The 27,657-nt window shown below is 42.6% G+C and overlaps 1 protein-coding gene across 1 annotated transcript in view; it reads left to right on the top strand.

The window, feature by feature from the left end:
• Window positions 1-12,881, top strand: part of LOC123997447 (single-minded homolog 1-A-like) — a 29,151-nt gene extending 16,270 nt beyond the window's left edge. The window contains exons 9-12 of the mRNA XM_046301697.1: window positions 1,016-1,163; window positions 8,957-9,122; window positions 9,361-9,784; window positions 10,130-12,881. Coding sequence (XP_046157653.1) covers window positions 1,016-1,163; window positions 8,957-9,122; window positions 9,361-9,784; window positions 10,130-10,875 — 1,484 coding nt within the window. The 3' untranslated portion in view covers window positions 10,876-12,881. The remainder of the gene's footprint in view (window positions 1-1,015; window positions 1,164-8,956; window positions 9,123-9,360; window positions 9,785-10,129) is intronic.
• Window positions 12,882-27,657: the final 14,776 nt, after the last annotated feature.

The following is a 27,657-nucleotide window of genomic DNA, read 5'->3' as shown; positions in this document are numbered from 1 at the left end:
TTGAAGATGAAACATGGCTGGGTCTTTCAGCATGACAATGATCCCAAACACACCGCCTGGGTAACGAAGGAACAAAGCAAAGTAAGAAGCATTTCAAGGTCGTGGAGTGGCCTAGCTAGTCTCCAGATCTCAACCCCATAGAAAATATTTTTAAGTGGAAGAACTTGCACAATTGGTGGCTGACTAAATACTTTTTTGCCCCACTGTAAAGCCTGGTCACAAATGGGTCTTCCAAATCGACAATGACCCCAAGCATACTTCCAAAGTTGTGACAAAATGGCTTAAGGACAACAATGTCAAGGTATTGGAGTGGCCATCACAAAGCCCTGACCTCAATCCCATAGAACATGTGTGGGCAGAACTGAAAAAGTGTGGGTGAGCAAGGAGGTCTACAAACCTGACTCAGTTACAAAAGCTCTGTCAGGAGGAATGGGCCAAAATTCACCCATCTTATTGTGGGAAGCTTGTGGGAGGCTACCCGAAATGTTTGACCCAAGTTAAACAATATAAAGGCAATGCTACCAAATACTAATTGAGTGTATGTAAACTTCTGACCCACTGGGAATGTTATGAAAGAAATAAAGTTTAAATGAATCATTCTCTCTACTATTATTCTAACATTTCACATTCTTAAAATAAAGTGGTGATCCTAACTGACCTAGTTAGTACAGGGACTTTTTACGAGGATTAAATGTCAGGAATTGTGAAAAACTGAGTTTAAATGTATTTGGCTAAGGTGTATGTAAACTTCCGACTTCAACTGTCCATGACCACTAATTAATGCTTCATTATTTTTGTAACAATGATATAAACAAGAATTTCAGTTTCCCTCTAACTCTCTCTTCCCCTCTATTTGTCTCTGTCTCCCTCTCTCTCTCTCTCTCTCTCTCTCTCTCTCTCTCTCTCTCTCTCTCTCTCTCTCTCTCTCTCTCTCTCTCTCTCTCTCTCTCTCTCTCTCTCTCTCTCTCTCTCTCTCTCTCTCTCTCTCTCCTTCCCTCTCTCCTTCCCTCTCTAGTGCTGGTGAAAGGCCAAGTGACCACTAAGTACTATAGGTTCCTGGCTAAGCAGGGTGGCTGGGTTTGGGTCCAGAGCTATGCCACCATCGTACACAACAGCCGTTCCTCCAGACCCCACTGTATCGTCAGTGTCAACTACGTCCTGACGTAGGTGCCTCAGCAGAACCCCAGAGGATAACACATGAAAGCATTGTACAACAGTTATTTCTTATGTGATCCTTGGTGGATGACATACAGGCCCAACACTACATCAGTGGGTCATAATATGTGTGCAAGACCCACCGTGTGTATTAGAGGTCGACCGATTATGATATTTCAATACCGGTACCGATTATTGGAGGACCAAATGAAAGCCGATACCGATGAATCGCCCTATTTTTATATATGTATTTGTAATAATTACAATTACAACAATACTGAATGAACAATGAATGAACACTTTTATTTCACTTAATATAATAAATCAATAAAATCAATTTAGTCTCAAATAAATAATGAAACGTGTTCAATTTGGTTTAAATAATGCAAAAACAAAGTGTTGGAGAAGAAAGTAAAAGTGCAATATGTGTATTGTTAGAAAGCTAACGTTTCAGTTCCTTGCTCAGAACATGAGAACATATGAAAGCTGGTGTTTCCTTTTAACATGAGTCTTCAATATTCCCAGGTAAGACGTTTTGGGTTGTAGTTATTATAGGACTATTTCTCTCTATACCATTTGTATTTCATATACCTTTGACTATTGGATGTTCTAATAGGTACTTTAGTATTGCCTGCCTAATCTCGGGAGTTGATAGGCATGAAGTCATAAACAGCGCAATGCTTGAAGCATTGCAAAGAGCTGCTGGCCTAAGCAGGAAAGTGCTGTTTGAAGGAATGCTTACGAGCCTGCTGCTGCCTACCACCGCTCAGTCAGACTGCTCTATCAAATCATATACTTAATTATAATATAATAGCACACAGAAATACAAGCCTTAGGTCATTAATATGGTCAAATTCGGAATGTATTCTTTCAGTGAAATACGGAACCGTTCCGTATTTTATCTAACGGGTGGCATCCATAAGTCTAAATATTGCTGTTACATTGCACAACCTCCACTGTAATGTCATAATTACGTAAAATTCTGGCAAATTAGTTTGCAACGAGCCAGGCGGCCCAAACTGTTGCATATACCCTGACTCTGTGTGCAATGAACGCAAGAGAAGTGACACAATTTACCTAGTTTAATATTGCCTGCTAACACAAATTTATTTTAACTAAAAATGCAGGTTTAAAAATATATACTTGTGTATTGATTTTAAGAAAGGCATTGATGTTTATGGTTAGGTACACATTGGTGCAACGACAGTGCTTTTTTTGCGAATGCGCTTGTTAAATCACCCGTTTGGCGAAGTAGGCTGGGATTCAATGATAAATTAACAGGCACTGCATTGATTATATGTAACGCAGGACAAGCAAGATAAACCAGTAATATCATCAACCATGTGTAGTTAACTAGTGATTATGTTTAAATTGATTGTTTTTTATAAGATACGTTTAATGCTAGTCAGCAACTTACCTTGGCTCTTTGCTGCACTCACGTAACAGGTAGTCAGCCTGCCACGCAGTCTCCTCGTGGAGTGCAATGTAATCGACCATGATCTGTGTCCAAAAATGCCGATTACCGATTGTTATATTGTTATATACCGATTACCGATTGCCCTAATTAATCGGCCATTCCGATAAATCGGTCGACCTCTAGTGTGTATAGCCTACCCTTTAGATTTTTCTGTACATCACCAATAAGTCTGTAGTACTGTCAGTGGAAAGAATGGTGCTGTAGGTCTAGGGTGTCTGTTATTTTTTCAGTGGATGGTTATATCTCCTAGCGGGAGTCATGGCACCGCAGAGAGAGATCAGCAGTCACATCTGTCCTTGATTGGTTTGGTCTGATGTGATACCTGGCTCTGGGAGGGAGCCTGTTCAGATTTTTACACACACACACAGGCTTCTTTGTAGCTCAGCTTAGCTGTCGTTTCCCTCTCTGATAAGATAATGAGTATTATCAAGGTTTACACAAGCCTTCACTGCAAATCAATTAACGAGAGGTTAATAAGAAATATATTTATTTTTAGGTTAATAAGAAACATGACACGTTTTTTTTGTGACTTAAGTGTAGTGTATGAGGAGTTTTGACAGGATTGTAAATAGGACCTTTTTATTTGTTGAGTTAATTTATAGTGGAACGAAGTTGTGTATTTTCATCTCATCAAAGCCTGTCGACTGTGTTTTTTGTTGTTCTGTAGATGTTAGGATGAAATGTTCTGTTAGATTTCTCTGTCTAATAGGGGGAGAGTTTACAGTAGCTGACAGGAAGGATGCAGAGTTCTATCACTGTTTTCAATTTAGAATAATCATTTCTTGAAAAACTGAAAGTTGTTTACTGTGACTTTCTTCTTCTGTAGAATAGTTATGATGTGTGGATGTCTGTGTGTAGAATAGTTATGATGTGTAGTAGTGTGGATGTCTGTGTGTAGAATAGTTATGATGTGTAGTAGTGTGGATGTCTGTGTGTAGAATAGTTATGATGTGTGGATGTCTGTGTGTAGAATAGTTATGATGTGTAGTAGTGTGGATGTCTGTGTGTAGAATAGTTATGATGTGTGGATGTCTGTGTGTAGAATAGTTATGATGTGTAGTAGTGTGGATGTCTGTGTGTAGAATAGTTATGATGTGTAGTAGTGTGGATGTCTGTGTGTAGAATAGTTATGATGTGTAGTAGTGTGGATGTCTGTGTGTAGAATAGTTATGATGTGTAGTAGTGTGGATGTCTGTGTGTAGAATAGTTATGATGTGTAGTAGTGTGGATGTCTGTGTGTAGAATAGTTATGATGTGTAGTAGTGTGGATGTCTGTGTGTAGAATAGTTATGATGTGTAGTAGTGTGGATGTCTGTGTGTAGAATAGTTATGATGTGTAGTAGTGTGGATGTCTGTGTGTAGAATAGTTATGATGTGTAGTAGTGTGGATGTCTGTGTGTAGAATAGTTATGATGTGTAGTAGTGTGGATGTCTGTGTGTAGAATAGTTATGATGTGGATGTCTGTGTGTAGAATAGTTATGATGTGTAGTAGTGTGGATGTCTGTGTGTAGAATAGTTATGATGTGTAGTAGTGTGGATGTCTGTGTGTAGAATAGTTATGATGTGTAGTAGTGTGGATGTCTGTGTGTAGAATAGTTATGATGTGTAGTAGTGTGGATGTCTGTGTGTAGAATAGTTATGATGTGTAGTAGTGTGGATGTCTGTGTGTAGAATAGTTATGATGTGGATGTCTGTGTGTAGAATAGTTATGATGTGTAGTAGTGTGGATGTATGTGCGTAGAATAGTTATGATGTGTAGTAGTGTGGATGTCTGTGTGTAGAATAGTTGTAGTGTGGATGTCTGTGTGTAGAATAGTTATGATGTGTAGTAGTGTGGATGTCTGTGTGTAGAATAGTTATGATGTGTAGTAGTGTGGATGTCTGTGTGTAGAATATTTGTAGTGTGGATGTCTGTGTGTAGAATAGTTATGATGTGTAGTAGTGTGGATGTCTGTGTGTAGAATAGTTATGATGTGGATGTCTGTGTGTAGAATAGTTATGATGTGTAGTAGTGTGGATGTCTGTGTGTAGAATAGTTATGATGTGTAGTAGTGTGGATGTCTGTGTGTAGAATAGTTATGATGTGGATGTCTGTGTGTAGAATAGTTATGATGTGTAGTAGTGTGGATGTCTGTGTTTAGAATAGTTATGATGTGTAGTAGTGTGGATGTCTGTGTGTAGAATAGTTATGATGTGTAGTAGTGTGGATGTCTGTGTGTAGAATAGTTATGATGTGTAGTAGTGTGGATGTCTGTGTTTAGAATACTTATGATGTGTAGTAGTGTGGGTGTCTGTGTGTAGAATAGTTGTAGTGTGGATGTCTGTGTGTAGAATAGTTATGATGTGTAGTAGTGTGGATGTCTGTGTGTAGAATAGTTATGATGTGTAGTAGTGTGGATGTCTGTGTGTAGAATATTTGTAGTGTGGATGTCTGTGTGTAGAATAGTTATGATGTGTAGTAGTGTGGATGTCTGTGTGTAGAATAGTTATGATGTGGATGTCTGTGTGTAGAATAGTTATGATGTGTAGTAGTGTGGATGTCTGTGTGTAGAATAGTTATGATGTGTAGTAGTGTGGATGTCTGTGTGTAGAATAGTTATGATGTGTAGTAGTGTGGATGTCTGTGTGTAGAATAGTTATGATGTGTAGTAGTGTGGATGTCTGTGTTTAGAATAGTTATGATGTGTAGTAGTGTGGATGTCTGTGTGTAGAATAGTTATGATGTGTAGTAGTGTGGATGTCTGTGTGTAGAATAGTTATGATGTGTAGTAGTGTGGATGTCTGTGTTTAGAATACTTATGATATGTAGTAGTGTGGGTGTCTGTGTGTAGAATAGTTATGATGTGGATGTCTGTGTGTAGAATAGTTATGATGTGTAGTAGTGTGGATGTCTGTGTGTAGAATAGTTATGATGTGTAGTAGTGTGGATGTCTGTGTTTAGAATACTTATGATATGTAGTAGTGTGGGTGTCTGTGTGTAGAATAGTTATGATGTGGATGTCTGTGTGTAGAATAGTTATGATGTGTAGTAGTGTGGATGTCTGTGTGTAGAATAGTTATGATGTGTAGTAGTGTGGATGTCTGTGTTTAGAATACTTATGATGTGTAGTAGTGTGGGTGTCTGTGTGTAGAATAGTTATGATGTGGATGTCTGTGTGTAGAACCTGGCTGTTACCTTTGGAACCCTCACCCAGGAAGGGAAAGTCACTTGGCAAGGTGTCTCTGGAATGAACAACATGTCCATCTGTCTGTCTGCAGACTGTCAACTGTCTCAGTCAGGCATGGGTTCACAAAGTCTTTTTTTTCTTCCTAATAGTTTTAATTTGTTTGGTTGAGTCAACCTTTGCCCGAGGTGTCAGATAGAAGGGGGTGCACTGTTGGCACGATTCCATTGTCTCCATTGGCCTGATTCCATTGTCTCCATTGGCCTTGGCAAACCTCAATCCAGTCAAGCTTAAGTATTAGAAAGAAAACTAATACAGTTTGAACCCAGATCTGGTGGACTGTCTTTCTCAGACAGTGGTATTGAGTGTGGGCCTCCGTCATGCATGAGCACTGATAAGCACTGATAAGCAACACAATTTGCTTCCACCCAGTTTTCCACTGGAAAAGTCACCATAACGTTCAAACCTCTTTTCACTCAGCATGCACTTACTTTATCAACTGAACTGCAAACAGTCCAGATAGAGATATAGTCTGAGTCAAGCTCTATTGGTTCTGTGAGTGTTAGTATTGGCTCAGTACAGATGTAGGATCTTAATTTGATCACTCTGTTGCAGGAGAACTTTCCTACAATGCAGGAAATGTAAAACTTGTAATGTATTTAAGGTTTAAAAAGGATTCTGAAGTTTGTCATTTTCACTTAGAAATCTTATAATTATAATCCACAACATAATTCGCATTTCCTGTTTCTGCAGGATTATTTTCCTGCTGTAGCAAACTGGCTCAAATTAAGAACCTACATCTGTACCTTCTGGTTAGGCCTGTGAAAACTGTGCCACTGCCTTCTAGGATGGGACATTTAGCACATTTCCTGGTGTGCTGCTGTGTGTAATGTGTATTGCTGCAGATGTAAAAGTGTTCCAGTAAATTAATTAGGCCCATAAAACACTCCATTAACCAGAGGAGGCAGAAGAGGCTGCTCCGTACAGAGGAGAGAAGAAGGAAATGACTCGACATGCACTGCCGCAGACTACCCCCCTCCCCAAATCCATAACGGTGTTTATGAGGTTTTAATTGATAAGCCATAAAGATGAGGAGTGTTTATGGCTGCCAGCTTGGTGAGAGAGTAGGGAGTTTAGAATTTGTGGATGAAGATTTCTCATTCCCCCATGTCATCTTTTTTTTAAAAACAATTATTTTACTTTTTATTGAATCACATATACTGTACAGTCAATTATTACCGTCTTGTGATCTTGTTGAGATGTTTTATCGTGTGAGACATTAAGCTGTAATGAGACATTGTGCAAACGTGTTGTTTGCCTCAACGTATCTGTGAGAATAGCATCAGTCAGTCAGTGAATTCATTGTAACTCAGTTCATTAGCAGAGAGAGAGATAACAATACAATGTCATCCACTGAGTGTTCCTATCCTGTCTGAGGCTAAATAATAATGATAATAATGAGTTCATTGTAACTCAGTTCATTAGCAGAGAGAGAGATAACAATAAAATGTCATCCACTGAGTGTTCCTGTCCTGTTTGAGGCTAAATAATAATGATAATAATGAGTTCATTGTAACTCAGTTCATTAGCAGAGAGAGAGATAACAATAAATGTCATCCACTGAGTGTTCCTGTCCTGTCTGAGGCTAAATAATAATGATAATAATGAGCTCATTATTTCCCCATACATTTCTGAGAGAATGGCATTGGATTTAGTCAGTTCATCAGAGAACTATCACAGCCCCTTTCTCACTGTTCTTATCAGAGGCAACGGTGGGTGATTCACACAGTAGCAGGTAGAGGTGTACTAGTCTACACTGATTAACACACAGCTAGTAGGGAACACAGGAGTTCACCTCTGGTTGAACTGCCTCTATGTGTTCTAGTACTGATAACCTCTTTGCCTTGTCCTATTGGCTAGTACTGATAACCCTTCCACCTTCATTCCCTTCCTATTGGCCAGAGCCTGTCCCTGTGAACCCTGACCTTTCTTAGGCAATACTCTGTGTTTACAGCAAGATAAGAACACTTTATCACATAAAGGAGTTGGTGTCTGTGTCATGCACTGAAATGCGTGACCTGACCTGATCCTATGAGAATACTATTCTGTATGTTTTTGAGAGTGTTTGTATGGAACATGTATTTCTTGATTGTGATTGTGTGTGTTTTAGAAATCAAAGTTTGTGTATGTGTATTTATGTGCATGTACCTGTATATGTGTCTGTGTGCGAGTGAGCGTGTGCACATGCATAGGGTGTGCGTGTGTACGTGCGTGCGTGCGTGCGTGCGTGCGTGCGTGGGTGGGTGGAATGGATCAGTGTTTGGCCAGAGTAAACCCTGTCCAGGCTTTTCCATCCATCTTCTCCAACTTGATTCATCATAGTGAACAAAATCCATACGGGGAGGCCTGGGACCTGAAATCGGCCCTGGCATTTCTAACACACTGGCCCATTTTCTTCCTTGACGCCCCTACACCGGACCATTTTTGTTCCTTGATGCCACATTATTATCCAGATAATGCTTATTATTTGTGAAAATAAATTAAGTTGGACAGTCCCACTCAGCTAAAAATGTACCAGCCCATCTGGCATTTGCCCGAAATGCCTGATGCCTAGTCCACCCCTGCTTTACAGAGAAATCAATTCCCATTTCCAAGTACTGTCTCCTGGCATGGTGTTCCTGTGGGCTTGGTTTAGCCAGACATAGCCCTTAATCGCATGTGTATTTGAACGGACAGCCTCCCCTCTGTTGTATGTTTGTTAAAGGCCTTGTTACAATCCTGATGGAGAAACAAGTCCTTCCGAAAGCCTCTCTACCGCTCTTTCTCGCTCTCACTCTCGCTCTCGCTCTCTTTCACTCTCACTTCTCTCTCTCTGCTCTCTTCTCTTTCTCTCTTCTCTCTCTCACACACAGACACACACACACCATGCTCTAATTACCAAACCGATGTAAGTGTGTATTTGCACCCTGAGAGTGAAAAAAATAAAATCCCCAGCTAGACAAATGCACAAGACACACTTGGATAAATAGTCTTATCAGTGGAGCTATCTTGTCTTGTTTAATGATGGTCTTTATGTAATCCTAACACATAGTTAAATCAGGAATATACCTGTGTATCAACATGATCTACAGTCCATACTGTATGTGTATGCTTCTGTAGGGATACTGAGTATAAAGGACTCCAGCTGTCTCTGGACCAGGTTACAGACACCAAGCCCTCCTTCCCCTTCAGCAGTGCTCCCACCAGCCTCACTGAGAACCGCAGAGCACCCAAGAGCAGAGTGTCCCGAGCCAAGGCCAAGGCTCGACTCTCCCCTTACACACAGGTGAGGCTCTATAGGAACATACAGCGCTGGTCCTGTACACATCCTTCACAGAGGCAACTCTCTATTTGAGCCAGGATACTGAATGATCTGTCAGTGATGGGAGGTGGCTTATACCTGATTTTTCACTTCTTGATTACCTGGGTAATGACTCATATTTCTCTTCTCTCGCTCTCTGTCTTTCTCTCTCTCTCTGTCTCTCTCCCTCTCTCCCCCTATTGCTCGCTCTCTATCTCTGCAGTACACTGGTTTCCAGGCCGAGCGGTCAGAGTCGGACCAGGATAGTCCTTGGGCAGGATCTCCCCTCACAGACTCCGCTTCCCCTCAGCTGCTGGAGCGGGGGGAGGGGCTTAGCGCCTCCTGTGCCTACAGGCAGTTCTCCGAGCCACGTCCCCTTTGCTACAGCCTCCCAATCACTGAGGAGCACCACCACCACATCCCCAGCGAAAGTCACCCCCACCTCGACAGACACGGCCACAACCAGACGTGCGAGCGGGGCCGCTGTGAGGCAGGGAGGTACTTCCTGGGTGCTCCCCAGGGTGGGACAGAGGCGTGGTGGGGAGCTGCCCGCTCTGTGCTGCCCCTGGCCAAGACCTCGCCCCTGGAGAATGGAGAGGGATACGAGAGCAGCGTGCCCCACATCACCTCCATCCACAGTCTGCATAGTAAGTCCCTATCCCTGGCCCTTTAGCTTGTATTACTGTAGGAGGCTGGAGATGGGTGAACTCCACTGTTGCAGGCTCAAAGACACACAGATTTGATTCGGGTTGGTACAAAAGCCTGCTCACACTTCAGATCTCCCACCTCTGCTTTATTTAACCTTTATTTAACCAGGAAAGAATATTGTGGTTAAAAAACACTTTTGCAATGGTGACCTGGAAGAGGTCAGCAGGAAAATACAGTTTAGTTTTAACCCTTAACCTGTAGGATAACATGCTGCTAGTGCTGCTTAGCCCTGGATATAGCTTCCTGTTGGCTCTAAGATCAGTGTCCTGTCCCTCCCTCTACAGACTGTGGCCAATGGGACCAGGACAGTGTGGGCAGCTCGCCAGACGGGGGCTCCGCCAGCGACTCAGGGGACCGTTACCGCGCAGACTACTTCCGGGTCAGCCCCCAGGAGCCGAGCAAGATCGAGACCCTGATCCGAGCCACGCAGCAGATGATCAAGGAGGAGGAGAATCGTCTGCAGCACCGCAGCAAGCTCCACCCAGGCCCTGACACTCCTCTAGGTCCTGCCAACGGCCTCCCGAAGGGCCCCGGACCCAGCTTCACCACTGACTACCCCCAGGGAGTGCTACATAGCGTGTTGTGCCGTGGCCTGGGTCAGGTGATCAGCCCCGCATCAAGCCCTGCCCCTCTCTCCAGGCTCAGCAGCCCGGGGTCTGATCCCCTCCTCCCCAAGCCCAAAAACTACCTCCAACAGACAGGACAGACAGACTTGTCCCCTCACCCCCAGCCCCTGCACCACCAGCTTGGCTGTCCAGGCCCCTGCTCAGACTCCTCCCCTACTCCTGCCCCAGCTCTCTACCCTTCCCACCCCCAAACCCAAACGGGGAGGCCCTATCTGGACAAGCAAGCTGCTGCCTACTCCCTGACGGGCTATGCCCTAGAGCACCTGTATGACCCCAAGAGCCTCAGGGACTTCTGTTCCTCCGCTGGCACCACCCACTATGACGTGACTTCACACCTGCGCATGCAGGCAGAGCAGGGGCCGGGACACAAGGGGACCTCAGTCATCATCACCAACGGCAGCTAACGCCTGCTTGTCCAATAACACTAAAGGGATGTCTAAAATGTCAGCCTATTCCCTGTATAGGGAAAAGTGTGCCATTTCCCTACATGCTATTTTTAGACCAGAGCCTGCGTAGGGCTCTGGTCAAAAGTAATGCACTACATAGGGAATAGGGTGCCATTTCAGATGCACACTAAAACACATGAAGAAGAAACTGGATCCATGGAATATTCATTCTATAGCCCAGCCTCAACGGCCTCTTCTGTGTCTTATCCAGCAAAAACATTTGTTTCCTTTTCTTTTAATCTTTACAGAGCTACATTATTCCATTTGCACTGCCAGAAATAGAGTTTAATTGTGGGAACCTCACCCCTATGGTTGTAGATAGGGTTGTGGATATGCTTTGAGTTAACAGGACAGGGTTCAACGTTAGTGCCCCTTTTAGTGTTGGTCAGAATCCCCTTATCACAACACAACTCTAGAACTAGACCTGGTTAAATTGATATATTTTTTGCCCGCTCTACAGACGGCTATATCTGTCTGCTAATACAGGACTAGTAAAGGCCCAGTGCACTACTTTTAAGATAATAATTCAGGGGGTACTACAGCATCCTCAGCACCCCTACTTTCCGTACCTATGGTTAAAGGTGTGTAGTATAGAGATGAAGCAAAAATGACACAAAAAAAGCTTCACAGACATCAACAATTATGCAAATTCATTCTATCTATGTTCTCCCCAGTAGGTAAGCTATGGATTAAGGGAAGTGTACCCACACTTTCAGAGAAAGAGATACATATGCCTACATTTACATTGAGACATACAGCAGTTCACCTGGACTGTCAGGTAGCAGGCTTTACTTGGGCTAAATGTCTCGTTGGCGTGGATAACAACATTTATTTGTGATTTGGTCTGTAGTGGTATAATATCACCTCAGTGAGGATACCAACATTATATACAACCTCTAATGAACAATCTTATTGAGATGTGATTACTGGGAGGCTAAGGGTCAATATGATGGCATGGATTGTCTCATTTGCCAGGTGTAGTGGTAAACACAGAGGGGGAATTTAGCATGCTTTCAAGGTAAACACTGAGGGAGTTAGCATGCTAGCAAGGCTGAGGTGTGAGTTAGCATGCTAACAAGGCTGAGATGGGAGTTAGCATGCTAACAATGATGAGGTAGGAGTTAGCATGCTAACAAGGTTGAGGTGGGAGTTAGCATGCTAACAAGGTTGAGGTGGGAGTTAGAATGCTAACAAGGCTGAGGTGGGAGTTAGCATGCTAACAAGGATGAGGTAGGAGTTAGCATGCTAACTAGGCTGACGTGAGAGTTAGCATGCTAACGTGTGTGTACCTCCGAGGCATGTCTTGTTAAATTGTCAACAAGGGTAATTGTACAGTTATTGTACTGGAAAGAGATGCCCATTGTTTATTGAACATATGATGAGTTGAAGGAAAAATCAAGTGATGTGAAATGGAGAGATTGTGTCTGATGTGGTTGATCGACTTGTGCACTGTTCTAATATTACAGAATGATGTAGTGGCAACGCTTGCTTGTACCAACATGACATTAGTTAATATTACCATAATAATGAGTTATATGACAATTCATGAAATGTTTTCACAAAGTCATGATACATGCAGCAATATGCAATCCAACCAGTTGGGTAGTCAGTTAGACAGCCTAAATCATTATCACATCTGATCATGATAATGCTTGTTTGTTATAAACTAGCATTACCTTTCTCTAACGCTTCATATCATGTTTATTATTCTGTTTTGTAGGCAGTGTGACACATTTCAAGCGTTCCCCTGGATTCTGTTGTAAATGTGGTTACCATATCTCTTTATATTTATAAGTTTGGATTTGTTTTTGTTTTTGTCAGAGTCTGAATTGTGCTTTTCCAAAGTTATTTATGATGTAAATATGCTGAGAAAAAGACACCACTTTGAAGCACAAGGGAAAAGTTGTATTTATTTAGTGAATGTTTATTTTGGGTTTTGAAACATAGTTGCAATCAAAACAGTCTGCTTGCATATGAGTGTGTTTGATTTAAACAAATTCTATGAAGAAAAATAATAAACAACACTTTTTCCAAAGAAAAAATGTTCATAATTTACATGTGTGTTTTCTATTGTAGGCTACTGTAGGCATTTGAGTGTAAATGCAATAATTAACTTATATTGACTTTAGATACTGAAAAAAATAGGAAAAAAAATCTATTGGACTACATGAAACTGTATCTTTACTATTACATTAACCATAAAATGTATTACATTCTGTCCAGCTAATAATACACAAAACAACTGAAGTGAATTGCAAGTTGTTGTTTTTTAAAGGCAAAAAAGACACCCCAAAACTGTGATGTTTACTTAAACCATTTTCTGCAATGATTCAATTTAATAGCATTTCAGAGATGGGACATTTTAGCAGTGAGAAGCACACTAAATGTCCCCTGGTTATGTGTGGCTGCTATGGCAAATAAAGAGACTGATGAAAATCGATACGGGACGATCTCCAATTAAGCGAAAAGATTTGTGGGTCTAGAGAGGTCAGTGATGAGGAGCTTCTTCACTCTCTTTCTCCCTCTTTTTCTCTATCTCCCCTTCTCCTCCCCCCCTCTCTACTGTCTGATGGATGTTTACTGGGTGTTTGCTATAGTCGTTTCAACCCTAGACACCTCAGGCTCCAGCACTGCATCACTCTCCCCATCCCTGTGCCTCTGTCTGCCATAGCTATTACAAGGACATTAATACCCTTTAAACCCATATGTTCTTCTTCACTTTGCTTCCTCAGCTAGGACCAGAAGAAAGGAGATATTTGTCATACAAAAGAACATAGTTTGATAGGCAGGCTAGAGAGCTTATTTATAATCCCTTGTTAATAAATGATTAACAAACTAAGATTTCTCCTGAAATGTCAGAATAGACAAAAAAAGATTTAAAAAAAAAAGCACTTTAGAATCTAAATTACCATAGCGATCTAAAAAAATGAATATTCCCCTACAGGAATCCTGCATGAAAAAATCTACGGGAAAACAGCAGAATATACGGTATAGGATAGGAAATCCTGCAGGAAGTCATGCAGGATATTCCACAGGATTTTTGGGGCCACTTTCCTCTAGGACAAACCTGCTGGATCCTTTCCTCATCCTTCAGAGAATTTCATGTAGGACATTAATCTGTGGGCACAATATTTCAAAAGAAATCACAATAAAACAGACAGCATGGTTATTTTATTATCCAATGTTTGATTGTCCATTTCACCATCACTGCATAAAATATGATTCATAGGATCATGATAAAAACATATTTTGTAACAAGAGTGATTGTGAGTAATGTGTGCATTGTTGTGAAGTTAAACAGTTGTCTGCAATGATAAACTTAGTAATAGTTGGTTTCAATATGGCTGGTACATCAACATCTGTGGGTATGCATATGTGTGAGAATCATATACATTTTTTCTATTTTACCCCCTTTTTCTCCCCAATTTTCGATCTTGTCTCATCGCTGCAACTCCCCAAAGGGCTTGGGAGTGGCAAAAGTAGAGTCATGCGTCCTCTGAAACATGACCCGCTCTACATGACCCGCCCTTAACATCCGCCAGCTTAACGTGGAAGGCAACCGCAACAATGTGTCGGAGGAAACACAGTTCAATTGGCTACCGGGGTCAGCCTGCAGCCACCCGGCCCGCCACAAGGAGTTGGTAGAGCGCGATGAGCCAAGTAAAGCCCCGGTTTGTATTTCTGCAAGAGTCATGTATGACTTTTTCTTATAAGGGTCAGCCTATAACCTACCTACCCACCCACCCACTATATATATTCAAATACAATATATATATATATATATATATATATATATATATATATATATATATATATATATATATATATATATGTATTTGAATAGTTATTTGTAAAAACCAAATAGTCTATCAAATAGTATTTGAAAGTATTTTCAAATTATTATTTCAAATACTATTTTCAAATACCTGGGTTAAATGCATGGGAGTGCATTTGAGTCTGTACAGTCTCCAAGTGTATTTTACAGATATATTCCAATATTCAACTACTGTTTAAAAAAAAGAAAGGTGGTCTTAATACTTCTTTTGAAATGTGTTTAAAAGTAATCGAAATACCTGAAATATTATTTTAATGCAGGTCTGACTCATACGTTTAACATTGGTTAGGGAGGAAAGCATACATGGTTGATAAAGATTGGATGTATGCAATATATTTGTTGGATTTATATACTTTATGCACAGTATTTTTATTATTTTCTTTTTAAAGAGAACACTATGTAACCTAATTAGTCAACAAAATCAACTAGAATAATTGTATTTCGATAGTTAGATGAAGTTCAATGCATGGCCTCCTCAATGGCCTGGATAGCTACTAGATGCTGGACTGGAGGAGGTCTATGGAGTGGATTTAAACACATTGCTATATTACTCAGGTATTATGTCCACTCTGGTTAGGGTTCTATTGTTAAATCTCCAACCGTTAGATGTTCTGATTGGATTAACCAGGATACTGAAATGACTGGGTGTTTCCCCATAGAGGAAATAAGAGTCATCTTTCACACTCCCCTCCCCCCCTTTCCCTGCAGAAGTATCAGTGCATGTCTAATGGTGGTCCAGTGGGGTTAATGACCAGCTTCATTTATAATGCTACCTTTCACTGTGACTATACATCCACCCATGGGCTGGCTGTATACATCCATCCAACACTCCATAAACTCACTAATCATTTACAGATGCCTTTCCATTCTCAAGCTCTTGGGGATGGAAACGACCAAGCCAATGTTGTGATATATTCTCAATGACCAAGGCAAATGGATCTGTTGTATTTAGGTCCTAACCAGCCAGAAAACGACTGTTGGTCAGAACTGGTTGTTTGCTCATCATTTGTGGAAGAATAAGTACTGTTCCTTAGTACATGACCCCTCCTCCTCTCTCTCTCTTAACTTCCAGAAGCAACACACAGAGGATAGCTTAGCCACCACAGTTGCCAACTGCAGAATATTGTCCAAACAGAAGGTGTCCATTTTGGTGGCGCGTCCCTAAAGAAAGACAAGAAGGCACCAATTCTGATTGTCTAATCCTGTGCTGTTTATGACAGGGCTTTGGATCAGGCCCAGTGAGGAAACCAGAGCCCGTTGTTGTAGTGGAGCCCAGACAGGTGAGGGCCTGCTGTTGCCCCCAAGAATGTGACACACACACACACAGCATGTGTAAATAACACATTGTAACACACAACAGAAATAGTACTGTATGTTCATAGCCACCATAAGAAGTACACAAACACACATGCATCAGTTAGTGTTGTGGTTGAGGCTAAGGTTGAACAGCTCTAGCCCTAGCTTCATTTTTTAAATGTTTATTCATTTAACCTGGCAAGTCAGTTAAGAACAAATTCTTATTTACAATGGTTTCTTACAGTGAGTTAACTGCCTTGTTCAGGGACAGAACGACAGATTTTTACCTTGTCAGCTTGGGGATTTGATCCAAAAACCTTCCGGTTACTGGCCCAACACTCTAACCACTACCTGCCGCCCCAAATCTGGTCCAAATCCCACTTCATGTCCACATCGGGTTCAACCCTACCCTAGCCTCAACAACAGCCCTAACACTAGCTTCATGTCCAAATCCCACATCACGTCTACATCTGGTTCAACCCTACCCTAGCCTCAACAACAGCCCTAACACTAGCTTCATGTCCACATCTGGTTCAACCCTACCCTAGCCTCAACAACAGCCCTAACACTAGCTTCATGTCCACATCTGGTTCAACCCTACTCTAGCCTCAACAACAGCCCTAACACTAGCTTCATGTCCACATCTGGTTCAACCCTACTCTAGCCTCAACAACAGCCCTAACACTAGCTTCATGTCCACATCTGGTTCAACCCTACTCTAGCCTCAACAACAGCCCTAACACTAGCTTCATGTCCACATCTGGTTCAACCCTACTCTAGCCTCAACAACAGCCCTAACACTAGCTTCATGTCCACATCTGGTTCAACCCTACTCTAGCCTCAACAACAGCCCTAACACTAGCTTCATGTCCAAATTCCACATCACGTCTACATCTGGTTCAATCCTCGATAGTTTGGGTGTTAGCCATTCCTGTCTCTCTCACTGTAACTGTTATACATATATGTGATATGTATATGTCTGTTATATGTACATGTCTGTTATATGTAGATGTGATATGTATATGTCTGTTATACATAGATGTCTGTGATATGTAGATGTCTGTGATGTGTACAGTGCATTCGGAAAGTATTCAGACCCCTTGACTTTTTCCACATTTTGTTACGGTACAGCTTTATTCTAAAATTAATTAGATTGTTTCTCCCCCTCATCAATCTACACACAATACTCCATAATAACAAATCAAAAACTGCAAATTCAGACCTTTTACTCAGTACTTTGTTGAAGCACCTTTGGCAGTGATTACAGCCTTGAGTCTTCTTTTGTACGACACAGATTGCACATCTGTATTTGGGGAGTTCCTCGCATTCTTCTCTGCAGGTTGGATCATCAAGCTCTGTCAGGTTGGATGGGGAGCATTGTTGCACACCTATTTTCAGGTTTCTCCAGAGATGTTAGATCGGGTTCAAGCTCTGGCTGGGCCACTCAAGGACATTCAGAGACTTGTCTCAAAGCCACTCCTACGTTGTCTTGTCTTTGTGCTTAGGGTAGTTGTCTGGTTTTAAGGTGAACCTTCGCTCCAGTCGGAGGTCCTGAACGCTTTGGAGCAGGTTTTCATCAAGGATCTCGCTGTACTTGCTCCGTTCATCTTTCCCTCGATCCTGACTAGTCTCCTAGTCCCTGCAGCTGAAAAACATCCTCACATCATGATCATGCCACCACCATGCTTCACCGCAGGGATTGTGCCAGGTTTCCTCCAGATGTGACACTTGACATTCAGGCAGAATAATTCAATCTGGTTCATCAGACCAGAGACTCTTATCTAATGATCTGAAAGTCCTTTAGGTGCCTTTTGGTAAACACCAAGCGGGCAGTCATGTGCCTTTTACTGAGGAGTGGCTTCCATCTGGCCACTTTGCCATCAAGGCCTGATTGGTGGAGTGCTGCAGAGATGGTTGTCTTTCTGGAAATTTCTCCCATCTCCACAGAGGAACTCTGGAGCTCTGTCAGAGTGACCATCGGGTTCTTGGTCACTTCTCTGACCAAAGCCCTTCTCCCCCGATTGCTTAGTTTGGTGGGGGGTCAGCTCAAGGAAGAGTCTTGATGGTTACAAACGTCCAAACAGAAGTCGCATAATTAGTTAAATAAAGTCCACCTGTGTGCAGTCTAAGTGTCACATGATCTCAATATATATACACCAGGTCTGAAAGGCCCCAGAGTCTGCAACACCACTAAGCAAGGGGCACCACCAACCAAGCGGCACCATGAAGACCAAGGAGCTCTCCAAACAGGTTAGTGACAAGGTTGTGGAGAAGTACAGATCAGGGTTGGGTTATCAAATAATATCTGAAACTTAGAACATCCCACAGAGCACTATTAAATTCATTATTAAAAAATGGAAAGAATATGGCACCACAACAAACCTGCCAAGAGAGGGCCGCCCACCAAAACTCATGGACCAAGCAAGGAGGTCATTAATCAGAGAGGCAACAAAGAGACCAAAGATAATCCTGAAGGAGCTGCAAAGCTCCATAGCGAAGATTGGAGTGTCTGTCTATGGGACCGCTTTAAACCACACACTCCACAGAGCTGGGCTTTACGGAAGACTGGCCATAAAAAGCCATTGCTTAAAAAAAAAAAGCAAACACGTTTGGTGTTTGCCAAAAGGCATGTGGGAGACTCTCCAAACATATGGAAGAAGGTACTCTGGTCAGATTAGACTAAACTTTTGCTTTTTGGCAATCAAGGAAAAAGCTATGTCTGGCGGAAGCCCAATACCTCTCATAACCCCGAGAATACCATCCCCACAATGAAGCATGGTGGTGGCAGCATCATGCTGAGGGGATGTTTTTAATCGACAGGGACTGGGGAACTGGTCAGAATTGAAGAAATTATGAATGGTGCTAAATACAGGGAAATTCTTGAGGGAAATCTGTTTCATTCTTCCAGAGATTCGAGACTGGGACGGAGGTCCACCTTCCAGCAGGACAATGACCTTAACCATACTGCTAAGGTAACACTCAAGTGGTTTAAGGGAAACATTTAAATGTCTTGAATGGCCTAGTCAAAGCCCAGACCTCAATCCAATTGAGAATCTGTGGTATGACTTAAAGATTGCTGTACACCAGCAGAACCCATCTAACTTGATGGAGCTGGAGCAGTTTTGCCTTGAAGAATGGGCAAAAATCCCAGTGGCTAGATGTGCCAAGCTTATAGACACATACCCCAAGAGACTTGCAGCTATATTTGCTGCAAAAGGTGGCTCTGCAAGGTATTGACTTTGACTTTGGGCGGGGGGGGGGGGGGTGAATAGTTATGCATGCTCCAAAAAAATGTTTTTGTCTTATTTCTAGTTTGTTTCACAAAAACAAATATTTTGCCTCTTCAAAGTGGTAGGCATGTTGTGTAAATCGAATTATACAAACCCCCCCAAAAATCTATTTTAATTCCAGGTTGTAAGGCAACAAAATATGAAAAATGCCTATGGGGGTGAATATTTTCACAAGCCACTGTAGACAGGTGTGTGCCTTACCAAATCATGTCCAATCAATTGAATTTACCACAGGTGGACTCCAATCAAGTTGTAGAAACATCTCAAGGATGAGCAATGGAAACAGGATGCAGCTGAGCTCAATTTCGAGTCTCATAGCAAAGGGTCTGAATTCTTATGTAAATAAGTTATTTATGTTTTTTTATTTTTAACACACGTGCAAAACCTGTTTTTTACTTTGTCATCATGGGTTATTGTGTGTAGATTTATAAGGGAAAAAATATTTGATCCATTTTAGAATAGGGCTGTAACGTAACAAAATGTGGAAAACGTCAAGGGGTCTGAATACTTTCCGAAGGTACTGTATATGTCTTTCCCTGTGACGAGCAGAGGGCCACTGTCTGTCCGTGTGTGTGCGCGTGCGTGTGAGTGAGTGAGTGAGTGCGTCCATCTGCCTGAACAGAAGGCTTGTTTACTCCACCAACCTGTTATTCAACTGTGAAAAGATCATCTTGTCTATTATATTGATCCTAGCCACACAAGCACAAACTTCACTGTTAGTTTTAGGGATTATCTTGATGCTAGTCCAGATTATATATTCTTGTCCCATCTGAAATGTTTGTTCATATGCTCAAATGTCAGAAAATGTCACAGCAAACAACACAGTCCAGTTTGATACGTCTGCACAGAGAAAGGTTACAGATGCAAAAACCAATAAGGCTTTAGATCAAATGTTTTATTGAATATATTTGAAAAGATTTGCTGGTGGTACTACTGTCTTCCATTGCTAACTGTGTAGTATAATGTAAGTGTATTATAAATGTATACAGATGTACTGTATATAGCCTAAATGTACAAGTGTACAATATGTACATTTTATGATGGTATTCAGACATGGAGGCTTGTTCAGGGACTGATCATGTGATTTTCTCTTCAACCAATCAGATGGCAAGTGGCAGGGCTTGCAAACCTTTCCAGACTACAAAGGGAAGCACAGTCGAGAGCTGCCCAGTGACACAAGCCTACCAGACGAGCTAAACTACTTCTGTGCTCGCTTCGAAGAAAAGAACACTGAAACATGCATGAGAGCTCAGTGTCCACATCACCAACAAACTAACATGGTCCAAGCACACCAAGACACACCAAGACAGTCGTGAAGAGAGCACGACAAAACCTATTCCCCTCAGGAGACCGAAAAGATCTGGCATTGGTCCTCAGATCCTCAAAAGATTCTACAGCTGCAACATTGAGAACATCCTGACCGGTTGCATCACTGCCTGGTGTGGCAACTGCTCGGCCTCCGACCGGATTTTTAATGAATTTATTTGCAAATTATGGTGGAAAATAAGCATTTGGTCACCTACAAACAAGCAAGATCTCTGGTTCTCACAGACCTGTAACTTCTTCTTTAAGAGGCTCCTATGTCCTCCACTTGTTACCTGTATTAATGGCACCTGTTTGAACTTGTTATCAGTGTAACAGACACCTGTCCATAACCTCAAACACTCACACTCCAAACTCCACTATGGCCAAGACCAAAGAACTGTCAAAGGACACCAGAAACAAAATTAAGACCTGCACCAGGCTGGGAAGACTGAATCTGCAAAAGGTAAGCAGCTTGGTTTGATGAAATCAACTGTGGGAGCAATTATTAGGAAATGGAAGACATACAAGACCACTGATAATCTCCCTCGATCTGCGGCTCCACGCAAGATCTCACCCCGTGGGGTCAAAATGATCACAAGAACTGTGAGGAAAAATCCCAGAACCACACGGGGGGACCTAGTGAATGACCTGCAGAGAGCTGGGACCAAAGTAACAAAGCCTACCATCAGTAACACACTATGCCGCCAGGGATTCAAATCCTGCAGTGCCAGACGTGTCCCCCTGCTTAAGCCAGTACATGTCCAGGCCCGTCTGAAGTTTGCTAGAGAGCATTTGGATGATCCAGAAGAAGATTGGGAGAATGTCATATGGTCAGATGAAACCAAAATATAACTTTTTGGTAAAAACTCAAATCGTCGTGTTTGGAGGACAAAGAATGCTGAGTTGCATCCAAAGAACACCATACCTACAGTGAAGCATGGGGGTAGAAACATAATGATTTGGGGCTGTTTTTCTGCAAAGGGACCAGGACTACTGATCCATGTAAAGGAAAGAATGAATGGGGCCATGTATCGTGAGATTTTGAGTGAAAACCTCCTTCCATCAGCAAGGGCATTGGAGATGAAACGTGGCTGGGTCTATCAGCATGGCAATGATCCCAAACACACCGCCCAGGCAATGAAGGAGGGGCTACGTAAGAAGAATTTCAAGGTCCTGGAGTGGCCTAGCCAGTCTCCAGATCTCAACCCCATAGAAAATATTTTTAAGTGGCTGAACTTGCACAATTGGTGGCTGACTAAATACTTTTTTGCCCCACTGTAAAGCCTGGTCACAAATGCGTCTTCCAAATCGACAATGACCCCAAGCATACTTCCAAAGTTGTGACAAAATGGCTTAAGGACAACAAAGTCAAGGTATTGGAGTGGCCATCACAAAGCCCTGACCTCAATCCCATAGAACATTTGTGGGCAGAACTGAAAAAGCGTGGGTGAGCAAGGAGGTCTACAAACCTGACTCAGTTACACCAGCTCTGTCAGGAGGAATGGGCCAAAATTCACCCATATTATTGTGGGAAGCTTGTGGGAGGCTAACCGAAACGTTTGACCCAAGTTAATCAATTTAAAGGCAATGCTCTTTAACTACTTGTTACTTTTATTTCTTATTCTCATTCGTATTTTTGAAATTGCATTGTAGGTTAGGGGCTTGTAAGTAAGCATTTCAAGGTCTACAAGGTCTCTGTGACTAATACAATTGGATGTGAAGTGGGATCATACATTTGAATTTCATACAGTGTCTATCGTCTTTCTTGCGTGATGACATCCCTCACAAACCACCTAAGGCCACACAGTAACGAAACCTAAATCTCAAACCTTTCAGTTTGTGTTTTTGGAATAAAGCCATATTGTATTATATTTTCCACTTTCTTCATGCTATATGAGGTCACTCTCAAAGAATCCTTGAACCCTCATCCTTGAACCCTCATCCTTGAAACCCTCATCCTTGAAACCCCCTCTTCCAAAAGTGGGACAGACATTTTTCTGTAAGACTTGTGCTGCATTGGGTTGGCTCACACATACCTCTATGAAAGGAGTGGTCCTCCTACCACCCCGCCCGCCACTCTAATGCTCCTTTCACAGTCTCAATTAATCCCTCTGTTGGCGATTTCACACATGGGTCTCATACTCAGCTTTTGACTCCAGTGTTATTTTCACAACCTTTTCTCACTAAGTCCGACAGGATCCTGAAACAGAACACCTACATCCTCCTCCTATTCTCCTCCTTTCCTCCTCTCCGGCTTCATGTGTCTCCCTCTGTTTTCTCATGGCAAGTCCAGCCTTATCTCTGATTCCCCTCATCAAAGATAAAGGCTAAATGGAAAGAGAGGATGAAAGCCCCCTCATCAGTTGTGTTCTGGGCCAGCTGCACCACAGCTTTACGAGGCCCAGTGGAGTGGCATGGTGCTACATGGACAGAGGGATACAACTGGAATGTTTACCTAAGGGAAAGTCAAACAAAGCCTGTCACGATCAATGGTTAGATACCAGCACCATACTATCACACTCTCAGAGTCACTTACACAACACAGCCATGCATTTCTTGATCTTATTTTTATTGAACTATTCAAGTCAGTTAAGAACACATTATTGTTTACAATGACAGCCTAGGAACAGTTGGTTAACTGCCTTGTTCAGGAGCAGAACAACATAGATATACTTTGTCAGCTCAGGGATTTGATCTAGCAACCTTTCGGTTACTGGCCCAACGCTCTAACCACGAGGCTACCTGCCACCCCCCGCTTGTCAGTATGTGACAAAATGAACAATAATGTATGCCCTATTGTTCCTGGTTGAGATGAAAGTGTGTAAAATCCACAGAGTGAAGTCGGTTCAGTACGCTCTGCCTCTGCAGTGACTAAAGATTCTCTCTCCTGCTGTGATGAAAATAAACTTGATGAGTGTGACAAGGCACACGGGGTCACAAGCACCCGAACACGCACAAACACACAAACACACACACAAACACACACACACACACACACACACACACACACACACACACACACACACACACACACACACACACACACACACACACACACACACACACACACACACACACACACACACACACACACACACACACACACACACACACACACACACACACACACACACTCATTCTGTGTGTAAATTCTGTAATGTACATACTAACATGGATTAAGGGAGTATAATTGATTTGAGGAAGAACGTGTCCAGGTGCTTGTTTAGAACAACATTCTGGGGTGAAAGTTCACGGTGTAGGAGTTTGACGAGAAAAATAAGGAGAAAGAAATACAGAAAACAAATAATTCCTCCCCCCCATCTATTTTATCCAACAAGGCAGCAATCAAAACTGGAACCTAAAAACATCATTGAGTCAAAACATTTCCATAGTGAATTATTCTGAGAAGACCAGGGTTATTCTGAGAAGACCAGGGTTATTCTGAGAAGGCCAGGGTTATTCTGAGAAGACAAGGGTTATTCCGAGAAGACCAGGGTTATTCTGAGAGAGCAGGACTGTGTGATGCAAAACCTGCTGAGTGTCGGCTGATGTATTGTAGTGGTCCTTAGCTTTGGAGAGGTCCTTAGCTTTTCCATTGTTGAAGTTATCTGCTCCGCCTGATTTAGAGAGGTGGATTGTCCTGCCCTGGCTGATGAGCAATTACTGAGAGAAATGTGTCTCAAAACTAATCTCTCTTTGAAAAATCAACAGTTTGTGTTACTGTTTTCCATCTGAAGATTGGATGTCTTGTAAATGGATTAATGCTGATTTTCGAACAATTCAATATAATGACTGTTTGAGGAAGTAGAAATGTCTTCTAGCCACTTGTATAGTTAAAAATAAATAGACATAAGTTCAATGGAACATGGCACAATTAGATTGTTTATGTATCTTGTTTGATAGATTTGATGAAAGTCTTGTTTGATATACAGTACCAGTCAAAGGTTTGGACACACCTACTCATTCAAGGGTTTTTCTTTATTTTTACTATTTTCTACATTGTATAATAATAGTGAAGACATCAAAACTATCAAATAACAACAATGGAATCATGTAGTAAGCAAAAAAGTGTTAAACAAATCAAAATATATTTTAGATTTTAGATTCTTCAAAGTAGCCACCCTTTGCCTTTCAACCAGCTTCACCCGGAATGCTTTTCCAACAGTCTTGAAGGAGTTGCCACATCTTCTGAGCACTTGTTGGCTGCTTTTCCTTCACTCTGTGGTCGACCTAATCCCAAACCATCTCAATTGGGTTGATTGTGGAGGCCAGGTCATCTGATGCAGCACTCCATCACCCCCTCTCTTAGTTAATTAGCCCTTACACAGCCTGGAGGTGTGTTAGGTCATTGTACTTTTGAAAACAAATTATAGTCCCACGAAGAGGAAACCAGATGGGATGGGGTATCACTGCAGAATGCTGTGGTAAACATGTTGGTTAAGTGTGCCTTGAATTCTAAATATACCACAGGCAGTGTCACCAGCAAAGCACCCCTACACCATCACACCTCCTCCATGCTTCACGGAGGGAACTACACATGCGCAGATCATCAGTTCACCTACTCTGCGTCTCACAAAGACATTGCGGTTGGAACCAAAAATCGCAAATTTGGACTCATCAGACCAAAGGACAGATTTCCACCGGTCTTATGTCCATTGCTTGTGTTTCTCGGGCCAGGCAAGTCTCTTCTTACTATTGTTGTCCTTTAGTAGTGGTTTCTTTGCAGCAATTCGACCATGAAGGCCTGATTCACACAGTCTCCTCTGAATAGTTGATTGTGAGATGTGTCTGTTACTTGAACTCTGTGAAGCATTTATTTGGTCTGCAATTTCTGAGGCTGGTAACACGAATGAACTTATCCTCTGCAACAGAGGTAACTCTGGCTCTTCCTTTCCTCTGGTGGTCCTCGTGAGAGCCAGTTTCATCATAGCGCTTGATGGTTTTTGTGACTGCACTTGCAGAAACTTTGAAGTTCTTTACATTTTCCTGATTGACTGACTTCATGTCTTAAAGTAATGATGTACTGTCGTTTCTCTTTGCTTATTTGAGCTGTTCTTGTAATAATATGGACTTTGTTTTTTACCAAATAGGGCTGTCATCTGTATACCGCTCCTCCCTTGTCACAACACAACTGATTGGCTCAAACGCAATAAGAAGGAAAGAAAATCCACAAATTAACTTTGTGAAGCTGGTTGAGAGAATTCAAAGAGTTTGCAAAGCTGTCATCAAGGCAAAGGGTGGCTACTTTGAAGAATCTCAAATAGATAGTAATAAAATATATTAGATTTATATATTAGATTTGTTTAACACTTTTTTGGTTACTACATGATTCCATATAGTATGTGTTAATTCATCATTTTGATGTCTTCGCTATTATTCTACCATGTATAAAATAGTCAAAATAAAGAAAAACCCTTGTGTCCAAACTTTTGACTGTCACTGTATTTCAGTATTGGGATGCATTTACTGTAGGTGTGTAGTTTATGCGTAAATGAGCATGTAAGTGTGCATGTTGAGTACCATAGTGTGGGATTTGAGTGTCTGAATATGTATCTGTTTGTTTGTCTGTATCTGTGTGTGTACCATAGTGTTGTGCTGGGAGAGGTTCTCAGCCATCTGTCTCTGAGCAGACTGGAAGAGCTGAGTGTTAACAGCAGAATGAGGAGTTTGTGTGTTTAAGCAGATAATAGGGAACAAAGGAAAATACATCCTAGCTCATGCTCCCCTGCCCTCCCCGTGCCCCCTCCCCATCTCCCCCTGCTTTCCCCTCTCCAACTTTCAATCTCCCCCCTCTGCCCGTCTCAATGCCCCCCCTTTCCCCGTCTTCATCTCTCCCCCATACCCATGTTCACGACATCCTGTATGTCTGTCTCTCTGTCTATCCACCCATGGTCCTCCAACCCTCCACCCAGACTCCAACAGCACGTCTCGCTATCTAAACACCACTATTACCAGTCATCAGTAGGCAACAGATTGGTGGCTGCTGAGGGCACCTAGGGGCACTCCCTCATGTCGGACGTCCCCCACCCCCTCCATTCTCCCTTCTTTAACATACAAATGCCCTATTTTGTGTGGGAGGATTGGATATGAATTAAACACACCATTTGGTGCTGCTGCTTTTTCAGAGATTCACTTTTTACATCACTCACTATTTTTCCCTCTTTCTCGCTCTCTCTCCCCAGCCCCCCCCCACTCACTCACTCTCTCTTTTTCTCTCTCTCCCCAGCCCCCCCCACTCACTCACTCTCTCTTTCCCTCTCCCCAGCCCCCTCCCTCCCCACTCACTCACTCTCTCTTTCCCTCTCCCCAGCCTCACCTCCCCACTCACTTACTCTCTCTTTCCCTCTCCCCAGCCTCACCTCCCCACTCACTTACTCTCTCTTTCCCTCTCCCCAGCCTCACCTCCCCACTCACTCACTCTCTCTTTCCCTCTCCCCAGCCTCACCTCCCCACTCACTTACTCTCTCTTTCCCTCTCCCCAGCCTCACCTCCCCACTCACTCACTCTCTCTTTCCCTCTCCCCAGCCTCACCTCCCCACTCACTCACTCTCTCTTTCCCTCTCCCCAGCCTCACCTCCCCACTCACTCACTCTCTCTTTCCCTCTCCCCAGCCTCACCTCCCCACTCACTCACTCTCTCTTTCCCTCTCCCCAGCCTCACCTCCCCACTCACTCACTCTCTCTTTCCCTCTCCCCAGCCTCACCTCCCCCACTCACTTACTCTCTCTTTCCCTCTCCCCAGCCTCACCTCCCCACTCACTTACTCTCTCTTTCCCTCTCCCCAGCCTCACCTCCCCACTCACTCACTCTCTCTTTCCCTCTCCCCAGCCTCACCTCCCCACTCACTTACTCTCTCTTTCCCTCTCCCCAGCCTCACCTCCCCACTCACTTACTCTCTCTTTCCCTCTCCCCAGCCTCACCTCCCCACTCACTTACTCTCTCTTTCCCTCTCCCCAGCCTCACCTGCCCACTCACTTACTCTCTCTTTCCCTCTCCCCAGCCCCCTCCCTCCCCA

Source organism: Oncorhynchus gorbuscha, linkage group LG15, assembly GCF_021184085.1.
Source record: "Oncorhynchus gorbuscha isolate QuinsamMale2020 ecotype Even-year linkage group LG15, OgorEven_v1.0, whole genome shotgun sequence".
Classification (NCBI taxonomy): domain Eukaryota; kingdom Metazoa; phylum Chordata; class Actinopteri; order Salmoniformes; family Salmonidae; genus Oncorhynchus; species Oncorhynchus gorbuscha.
Note: the sequence above shows the minus strand (reverse complement) of the source record. Positions and strands in the feature narration are given on the sequence as shown.